At 33.1% G+C, this 10,560-nt stretch overlaps 1 protein-coding gene across 1 annotated transcript; it reads left to right on the top strand.

The window, feature by feature from the left end:
• Window positions 1–1,573: 1,573 nt before the first annotated feature.
• On the top strand, window positions 1,574–2,762 carry LOC147920775 (uncharacterized). Its single transcript, XM_087501223.1, has 4 exons — window positions 1,574–1,598; window positions 1,680–2,049; window positions 2,161–2,236; window positions 2,394–2,762. The coding sequence occupies exons 1-4, from the start codon at window positions 1,574–1,576 to the stop codon at window positions 2,760–2,762; spliced, it is 840 nt and encodes a 279-aa protein (XP_087357349.1).
• The last annotated feature ends 7,798 nt before the right edge of the window (window positions 2,763–10,560 follow it).

The following is a 10,560-nucleotide window of genomic DNA, read 5'->3' as shown; positions in this document are numbered from 1 at the left end:
TCCTTGTTCTCCACTTCTGAATTACACTCATTCTTGTTAAAATATTCTTCTTCGTTTTCTTTCATGGATCAAGTTCCGGTAATTGTCGTTTCCGATAATTGGTTAAAGAAACACAAATATATACTTAACACCGACGATAGAGGGTCTAGAATTGTGCAGATAGATGCAGAAACAACACACGACAAGATTGTGAAGCTTGTTCTCGATGACTACGGATTGAACGAGTTTAGCCATCAGCTAGAGCTGAGCTACATGTTCTCAAACAAGGCACTGAAACATATGTCGCATGATACTCCACCTGGTTATGTCTCCAATGATCGCGAGTTGGAAAGTTTTTTGGGAATATGGAAAATCGATCTACTATGTCTCTATGTGGAGTTTTCGGCGAAAGAGTCTACCAAAATTAGTGGAGCGAGAGGAAAGATGAAACAGCCAAGCAGTTCTGACTCAAAAGTAGAATCTACATACGAAGTGGATAGTGGGGGATTTGAAGGCACTTGTTATGATTATATTAAGATCCAAGACAAAGAAAACGAAGAAGAAGAAGATGTCGAAAAAGCTGATGACGAAGAAGAAGACGATAAATTTTCAAGCTGATTTGATGTTTTCGAAGACTCTGATGGTGCTCATCTGATGATGATAACTTTTCTGTATACGGTGAGCCTCCTAAAATTTAAATGGCCGGATTGACTGCGAACCCGAAAGCTTTAGGGTTACAGTTGTCAACGATAAAATTGTTGTAGGACAACGATACAGGAGCAAAGACGAGTTTGAGAAACACGTGAAACTTATTTCGGTTAGGGATGGATTTGATTTTAATATACTAGTATCAAATTCCACTACAATGATTATGTAGTGCTGGGTTGATGGATGTCATTGGAAAGTTTGTGCATCTACACAAGGGATGAGCCAGATTTATATGTTCGTATATACGATTTGGAACACACATGTTTTGTGACGGAACGTTCTAATCGATCCCGACAAGCAACAAATGATGTTTTGGTAGTTCTTTACAGAGACTTTCTTGGTGATCTTGGTCCGGAAGTTAAACCTAAAAGTGTTTGAATCATTTTCAATAAAAAATTTAGTATAAAGGTAATTACTATGTTGCGGTTGACTTATCATTACGTTATGGTTGGATTATAAATACATACCGGTTGACTTATCTTTACATTACGGCTGTGTTATATACATTTTGGCTGATTTATTAATACATGTTGGCTGACTTATTGATTACTTACGGCTGACTTATATGAATGTCTTGGCTGATTTATTGATTCTTTACGGCTGACTTATAAGGTATGTATTGGCTGAATTATTTATATATTTTGGCTGATTTATCAGTATGTTGGCGTCAAACAGATGGATTATTGGAAGTCATATCGGATGATGTTGTTTGCGAGGCAGATCGATCAGGGAACTCCTGAGAGTAGTTTTAGTGAATTGCCTCCTTACATGTAAATGTTAAGAACGACAAATCCGGTTACAGTCACATGTCTCCAAAATAGATGATGAAGGAAGATTCAAATATGTTTTTATTGCTTTTGGTGCATTTGTTGTTGGGTATGCTTTCATGCTTAAAGTTGTTGTTGTCGATGGTACGTTTCTCCATGGTAGTTACAAAGAGACACTTCTAACAGCCCTAGCTCAGGATGGTAACTTTCAAAATTTTCCAATAGCGTTCGGTGTTGTTGACACTAAAAATGATGAGTCTTGGCTTTGGTTTTTCACACAACTCAAAGTTGCCATTCCGGACGATAAGGATCTTGCGATAATCTCCGACAGACATAAGTTAATAGGGAAAGCGATTGGTGAAGTGTATACGTTAGCTTCCCTTGGAATTTGCACTTACCATTGGTATAAGAACATTTTGGTGAAGTTCAAAGGAAAACATATGTTCCCTCTGGTCAAAAAAGCGGCAAGGTGTTTTAGGCTGGCTGATTTTAATGAGGCTTTAGATGAGATTGTAGCGCTTCATCCCAAACTACATGGATACCTCCAAAGATTTGATGTCCGAATGTGGGCGCGCGTTCTTTTCCCGGGTGAAAGGTACAATTTAATGACTACGAATATTGCATAATCAATGAACAAAGCACTGTCAAATGCTTGAAGTCTTCCCATAGTTTGACTGCTAGAATCGATACGGAATATGATGACCAGATGGCTTTCTGAACGGAGAGAGGATGCAAAATCGCAACTAACAACGCTCGCTCGAGGTGTTGAGAAACTGTTACAGGTATTTGTTTCATGAGTCAGTCCTCAATTCATAACTCATCCTTAACTGATTTGATAACTCAACCTTAACCTTATCGTTTTTTTTGTTCTCCCTAATAGGCCTGTTTCACCGCAACAAGACTTATGGAGGTACAAACGATTGTGCTGTATGTGTGCAGGTGACATATGGAACATCTTTACATGTTGTAAATTTGGATCTAAAAAGATGCACATGCCATCGTTTTGACCACGAGAAAATACCATGCGTCCATGCAATTGCAGCTATAGAGCATATGGATGTGTCTCGTATATCCCTGTGCGATTATAAATTTAGGAGAGTCTATTTAGTTAACGGATATGCTGATTCAATCATGCCTCCAGATATGGAAGTCCCTGATCCTAAAGTTGTAACATATCAACCGTGTTTGCCTCCGATTGTTGTAAACCAGCCAGGAAGGCCCAAGAAGATTAGGATTAAATCATCTTTGAAAGTTGCCATTGGAAATACACGCCCGAGGAAGCAACACACATGTTCTCGATGTAAATAAGTTGGGCACAATGTGAAAACTTGTCCGATGCAGTCTTGTTGTAATACATTTGTTTTATTTTGTGTAATAACTTAACCGTCTAGCATTATAACTCAGCCGTAAGCATTATAAATCAGCCGTGAAATAATATAATTCAACCCTTTGCTTTCAGATTATTTCTTGTGATAACTCAACCACCAAGCATTACAACTCAGCAGTTATATGAATCGACGAGACCTTTCGTTTTTACGTAAATACTACAACTCAGCCATCAAGTACTATAAATCAGTCGTCAAGTAATATAAATACTATAATTCAGCCGTCAAGTCGTATAAATCAGCCATTTGCTTTCTGATTATTCCTTCTGATAACTCAAACACAAAGCATTATAACTCAGCCGTCATTTAAATCGACGAGACCTTTCGTTTTCCCGTAAATACTATACTCAGCCATCAAGCAATATATAGGCGAGAAACCAAAAGTTAACCTAATAATCGATGAGACCTTTCGTTTTCTTATTTTTTTTCTCCTAATTCATAGGTCTGACTCTCTTCCATCTTATTCTTCGTTTCTATTATTTTCTCTTTATATTCTCCTAAATCACATATATGTTTATCTGTTACATCTTCCTATCATCATGGAAGTTGTTCCTCACGTCATTGGACAATTTCTTAGAGATATCAAAGCGATCATTTGTGCTATTAATCGGGAGAATATTCCGGTTCTAAACCCTAGTGTGGGTTCCTGGGTTGACAAAACCACTGTTACGTGGTTTAAGTTCCTGCACGTTCTCTCTGTCGCGATTGGAGAAATACTTCAACACAACTGGCACCATGAGTAGCTGACGTACCGCTTGATTCCCGCCCAATTTAAGAAACGATGGTTTCTCCTCTTCGCGGTAAGATCACTAAAACAAACCACCATATTAATATTATTTTTTAGTCTAATTATTTCTTTCCTTTAATTGTAGCGTAAATACATGTGGCATTCAAAGCATACTTTAACGGTTTGGACGCAGTTTAATTTGGTGGCTAGAACATTATTCAGATCCCAGATGCGTGCGTTCAAGAGGATATGGGCGAATTGTGGCGATAAGCCCGAGATGCTGAATAACATAGTTTGGAATGATTTGGTTGATATATTTGAAGAATTTGGCCCAGCTGACTTCAGTTTTAAAAAGTGAATTCCATTTAACTGTCGTGTCATCTTCTATATGAACTATGAACTATGAATTTTTGTTTATTTCTTTTTTGTTTTAACTTCATATTAATATAAATAAGCCGTTGTTACGATATCTCAGCCATTACAGAGTTATAACTCAGGCATATTGTACAATAACTCATCAATTACAAATCATTATTAACTTAGAATCAGCCATAATGCTCGATAAATCAACCATAATGCTCGATAACTCAGCCATAATGTATGATAACCTAGCCATAATGTACGATAATTCAGCCATGGTGATATCATAATTAACTTATAAGTCAGTCGTAATGTACGATAAATCAGTCAACCCTCAAATGAAAATGACTAAATAACCGACCAAACTGAACTGAACCGAAAACTAATGTTTCCCCTTTTTTTTATTTTTGTAATTGTATATTTGGTTAATTTCGGTTATATCCGGTTCCTTTCGGTTACATTAGTTTAATTTACTTAATTTCAATATATTTTGTGTAAGTTATTAATGCTCATCTAAACCCTACACAGTAAACTTCTAAACCTAACCCTTAAATTTCAGGTCAGAATGTTTTACACATTCTGATCAGAATGTAATTAAATCACACTTTATCTATAATTATTACTTTTTATTAGTTATAATAATGTTAATTTACATACTACCATTCTAAATTTAAATTTTGAGTCATAAGAATATTAATATACAGATGTCTCATAAGTCAGCCGTCTAAGTCAATAAATCAGCCATATTAGTCAATTGTTGGGAACTTTTTTTTTAATTTTAAAAAAATTTGAATTCAAATTTTTGAATTCTTTTTAATAAGAAATCGTTACAAAAATATTTATTATGCGTGCGGATAATAACAAAGTAAGATAATTATTATATGTGTCTCCCGAACAACACTTTTTGTATTCTCGAGAAGGTGTATAATAAATTAATATTGTCGTTGCATAACTCAGCCGTAATACCATTGTTAACTTAATCTTAACTCATAAGTCAGTCGTGTGAAGTAAATAACTCAGCCATCACGTATATTATTGAGCGACGTCGTTCGATTTATTGTTTTAGTAATCGAGTCAAGATGATGGCATAGAGAGATCTCTACGGCAGCAACTCCAGGGTTGATGAGAAAACTTCTTCTGAAGCACTAACTGAGGTAGATCTCTGGACCATCTGAAGTCTTTAGGCATTATCTTAATATTATGTTTGTAGAATTGTAGGAGCTGGATTGTAAAGAAAGAAAGATGAAAATGAGGTACAGCAAAATCCGGAGGCACGACAAGGGCATTTTGGTTGGGTGTGTTTGTGGTGCGGTGGTTCTCCCTGACACTTCTAATGATCCTAGCAGAAGTGGAGAACTATATTTCAGTTGTCTGTATGAAATCACAGATGTAAAGATTTCTGGACTCTTATTTTTTTGTTCTGCTTCTTGATTTTTTATACAAATTGGGGTGTAATATGAGTTATGTACTATTTATAAGGGTCCCGGTCAAGATTGCGGTTTCAGGAGGTGGTGGACTGATGCATTGCGTGACGAGTTTGTCAATATACAGGAGGAGAATAATGATATGAAGCAGGAATAGGATATGCAGCCAAGAAGCGCAATGAGATTCAAGAAGAAATGATATTGAATATAGAAAAGAAATATGACACTCTAGAGAAGAAGTTTGATAGCTTGAACAAGTATCGGTGAGCGTAGTTAAGTTCCGTTTTTTTTTTGGGAATTGGGATGAACTTTCTATGTAGTGCTGTTTTATCAATCTACTATTATATCTCAGCCATGACTTTATTATAATTTACTTATAAATCAGCCGTAATTAACGATAACTCAGCCAAACCTCAAATTAGAATGAATAAATTACCGACCGAACCGAACCAAAAAAGTATTTTTCCCCTTTGGGTATTTTTGTATATGTAGTTTTGGTTAATTTTGGTTATATTACGTTCCTTTCGGTTATATTAGGTTATTCAACTTAAGTTCAATATATTTTAGGTTATTTATGGTTATATATTTATTCAACCGACCCAAAACCGTAAGTATATAATTGAACCGAAATGTAATTTCTAAAATTTCAAAAATATTCAAATGGTTATAATATTAGTATATCTAAACCACCCTAAACCAAACACAAGAACACCAAAACCAAACTGTTAATCAAATGCCCATAATATTACTCATCTAAACCCTACACCTTAAACCCTAACCTAACCCTAACTCTAACCCCTAAATGTCAGGTTTTGACTGTTTTACACATTCTGATCAGAATGTAATTAAATCACTCTTTGTCTATAATTTTTATTTTTTATTGGTTATAATAATAATCATATCCATATTTTCATTCTAAATTTAAAATTTGAGTTATGATAATGTTAATATACAAATATCTCATAAGTCAGACGTAGTCAATAACTCAGCCATATAGTCAATTATTGAAATTCTTTTTTTTATCCAAAAATTTGAATTCAATAGTTTTAATTATTTTGAATAATAAATTGTGTGAAAATATGATTTTATGAATTTATTATGCGTGTGAATTTGAGCAGAGACAGAATTCTTGTTCGCGTTTTCTCAATAACACTTTTGTAATATCGTGAAACGTTGTAATTGGATAAGTTATTAGGAATATGAGAGAACGAAAGACCAAGAAAAGAAAGACTGTTTCGTAACTCAACAAAAATCTAAAAAACACACTAGGAGATAGGTCAAGTCTCCGTGACCAAGTCCAACGGAGGGTTTTAGCTAGGTACCAACTAGCCCTGGGCATTCGGGTTCCCAAATCTGATTGGGTTCACGTTTTCGGGTTTAGGTTTATAAAATTCATTCGGATATTTTGTATTTTCGGGTCGGGTGCGGGTATTACCCGTTCGGATTCGAGTTATTCAGGTATATCCGAACTCAAAAAAATCATGAACAAAAAAAAAATTATTTTTATTTTTTTATCATTTTACAAATTTCAGAACACATGTATATATATAAATATTTAATGTTTCACATTAGGACAAAGAAACTAAGATGGCAAAATGGTTTAATATGCACCCTTAAATGTCCAAGGTAGTGGGTTCGATTCCCCCTTAATGCATTTTTACATTTAATTCGGATTAGTTCGGGTTTTATTTCGGGTTCAGATATTACCCGAACCCGATCGGGTTCAGTACCTTAGAGGTACTGATTCCGATCGGGTTTTACACAAAACCCGAACCCGAACCGAACTACCTACTTCGGATCGGGTTCGGGATTCGGATTCGGATAATATATCGAGGACTAGTACCAACGAAACCTTCCCGCTACAAGATCAAAGAGGATTATATAAATAATCTCCTCGTGTCAAGATCAAAACCTTTACAATAGCTTTTCCATGCGTCATGTCTGAAAATTGGGAACTTCCTAGATTTTTTTGTTTTCATTTTGTTATGATTTATATTATCTATCTATATATATGAAATTAAGTTTTTTCTCTTCTACTTCCTCCATCTCATCACTTCTTATTTTCAATTTTAATAAATTAATCTAAATCATCAAAGGAACATAAAATCTAAATATATGCATCAAATAATTCACTTCTTTTTGTAATACTTTTATTATTATTAAAAAAAGAATTTAGAATAATTTAAACTAAAATATAAACCAAAAATAAAATGAAAAATATAACAAAAAATATTAAAGTAAAATATGAATAGAGATTACATAAATATAAGATTAGATATTTCTATCATAACATATAATAATTGTGTAAATATTTGTAAAAGACTAGAAATGAGAATAATAAAGTTATCATATTTATTGAACAGCCGTTAATTTCAAAAGTTACAATTATTAGAATAAAGAAAATAAGAGTTAAAAAAACTCAAAAATAATTCCTTTGTTTAAATTAAAATATGAATAGAGATTTCAAAAATATAATAAGATTAGATATTTCTATCATAACATATAATAATCATGTAAATATTTGTAAAAGACTAGAAATATGAGAAAAATAAAGCTATCATATTTAACTGAACAACCGTTAATTTCAAAAGTTATAATTATTAGAATAAAGAAAATAAGAATTTAAAAAAAAGCAAACACAAAAATATTTCCTTTGTTTAGATATTCTAACATGTCAGATCTCTACACAGCATTGTTAACAGAGTTTATATTTGCACCTTGGGTTTGGGCAGCATCTGAGCAAGTCAGAAGTTGAGCAGTGATTATTGCAACACAGTAATGCTTCTCAGTAAGATCAATTTCACTGAGCTGATAGATTAGACAACTTTAATTTGCTTACCAAAAACACACGTTCACACATGGAGCTAGTACAATATAAAAACACCATTATTCTAAATTTTAAAACAACGTGGGTCATAATATATACATTACGTTAGGTGGGTTTTAATCGTTAGTAATTCACATCGTTGCCACACATGTCAGTTTTATCACTTAGAGATAATGCCATATGATAGTATTTTTTTGTTTGTTTATATTTGGTTTTTACAATGTAAAAAGATAATTATAAAAAAAGCTATATATGCGACATTTAGCAAACAAAACATAGTTTTGGAACCTATTTACAATTGTGCCATTGACATTAACTATTTTTAATTCATAATTTACAATTTATTAAATGATAAAGTTTCTCATTTTTGTAAACAATTATTCCCCATAATCGCAACTTTCCAAAAAAATTGGAACTACTACTATTTACAATAAATACTAATTTTATAATTAATTAAATAAATATAACATTTCCTAAACTTGAAAAAAAATCTCTCTAATCAATGTAATAATACGTGATTCCTAGCATATTGTATTGTCCGTGAACTTAGTTCCAGTTTCGGTGGTTGGTGTCGACCGACACCAAAGAGTGTTGACCGACACCAAGGGGTGTCGACCGACACCAAGGGGTGTCGCTCAACACCATATTGTTTTAAGGTTGTCGGTTTGATCCGTTCTCCGGTTTTTGTCTAGTTTAGTGGTTTTGGAGAAATTCTTAAGTTCTTTATAAAAGGAAAGATGCCTTGTTCGGTTGAGGGGTTCCTTTTCCCAGCCGTTTTACTGCCCTAGAGAAGAGAAGAGAAGAGAGATTTGAGGATCTATAGATGTTAGGGAGGTGAGGATTTGAACTTGGGAATGGGAAGGAAGGGGAGTGGTGATGATGTGGCGTGGAGAAGGAAGGGGAGTGGTTTTGACTATACCGCCTATACCGAACCGAACCGAACCGAAATTTTGAGGGTTCGGTTCGGTTTCGGTTATAAGGACAGAACCGATCGGCAGCATCTATAATTGGAATTCGATTATCGGTTAATTCGGTTCGGTTCGAGCGAACCGATCGGTTAACCGAAATATTATAAACCCTAATAATATCTTCCTTTATTTCGTGTCTTCACTCGCCGTCAGTGCTTCTTCTTCCTCTTCGTCACTTCGTGTATTCTTCTTCTTCATGTAGAAGAAACGAAATGGTCGAAATTGACGTTATGTCGTGAGTTGGAATAGCGAGATTCATCTTTGGGAAATATTAGTTGTTGAACGGCTGTAAGTTTATTACTTTATTTTGTTATCACACAATTATAATTAGATTTAGTTATTGAGTTAGTGGGCTTACGGTTGATTTGGTAGCCCATTGGTTTTTAAGTTTTATATATATGGCTATGGATTTGTTTTTGGCCCATTTAATTTACTCTGAAAATAGAAATCTCAAAATTTCGGTTATTTTCGGTTTTTAATCTAAAAACCAAAATAACCGAGAACCGAATCGAACCCAACCGATTTTTTTTTCGGTTTAGTTCGGCAACATTTTCAGAAATCAAGAAAACCGAATTAACCGAACAAACCGAAATCCCAGGACTAAAGAAGATGATTGAATTATTTTTTTGAAACTAGAGCGGTATAGGCAAAACCAAAAAATAAATACTTTTATACAAAAATAAATTACGATTTCACAAAATAAAAACCAATCACGATATATATAATATGTATATATGTAAGTTATTAGTGATATTGAATTTGTTGTTTTTGTTCAAATAACTATTTTCCCATTACTATCAAATTATATACACAAATATTGGCTCCAAATTAATAACCAAATATTTCAATGACGAATTATATACACGCATAACTTATTCCCCAAGATTTCATTGGGGAATAATATCAACTAGATTTCAGATGAATGAATGAATCAGATGTTAAAAAAAAAACATACAAAACTACAATACATATATTATAGTACATATATTTTAGAATATTACAATCTAATAACTAGACTACTATCTTTAAATCGATAATTAAAAAAGAAACAAGCGGTCTTTTCCTTCAATAAATCACTACTTAATGAATTATATGATATAGTTCCTATAGTAAAAAACAATAAACTTTAAACAAACCAATTTTTACACTACCTAATAGATATATAATTGTAAGGTTGTACATTTAAAAGGTAAAAAACTATAGTGATGTATACAATTAATCTATTAAAAAAATTACATGAACTATTTTTTATTAATAAATATAGTTCCGTGGTGTACAGTGGGTGAATATCTAGTTATTATTAAAAAAATTTAGAAAAACGTTAATTTTATATTAACTAATTAAATTTTTTAAAAAGATTATTATAAAAAAACAACAAACAAACTTTTGAGTTATAAACTTGCAAATAACTAAAA

Source organism: Camelina sativa, chromosome 19 (assembly GCF_030686135.1).
Source record: "Camelina sativa cultivar CO46 ecotype springtype chromosome 19, ASM3068613v1".
Taxonomy (NCBI): Eukaryota; Viridiplantae; Streptophyta; class Magnoliopsida; order Brassicales; family Brassicaceae; genus Camelina; species Camelina sativa.
Note: the sequence above shows the minus strand (reverse complement) of the source record. Positions and strands in the feature narration are given on the sequence as shown.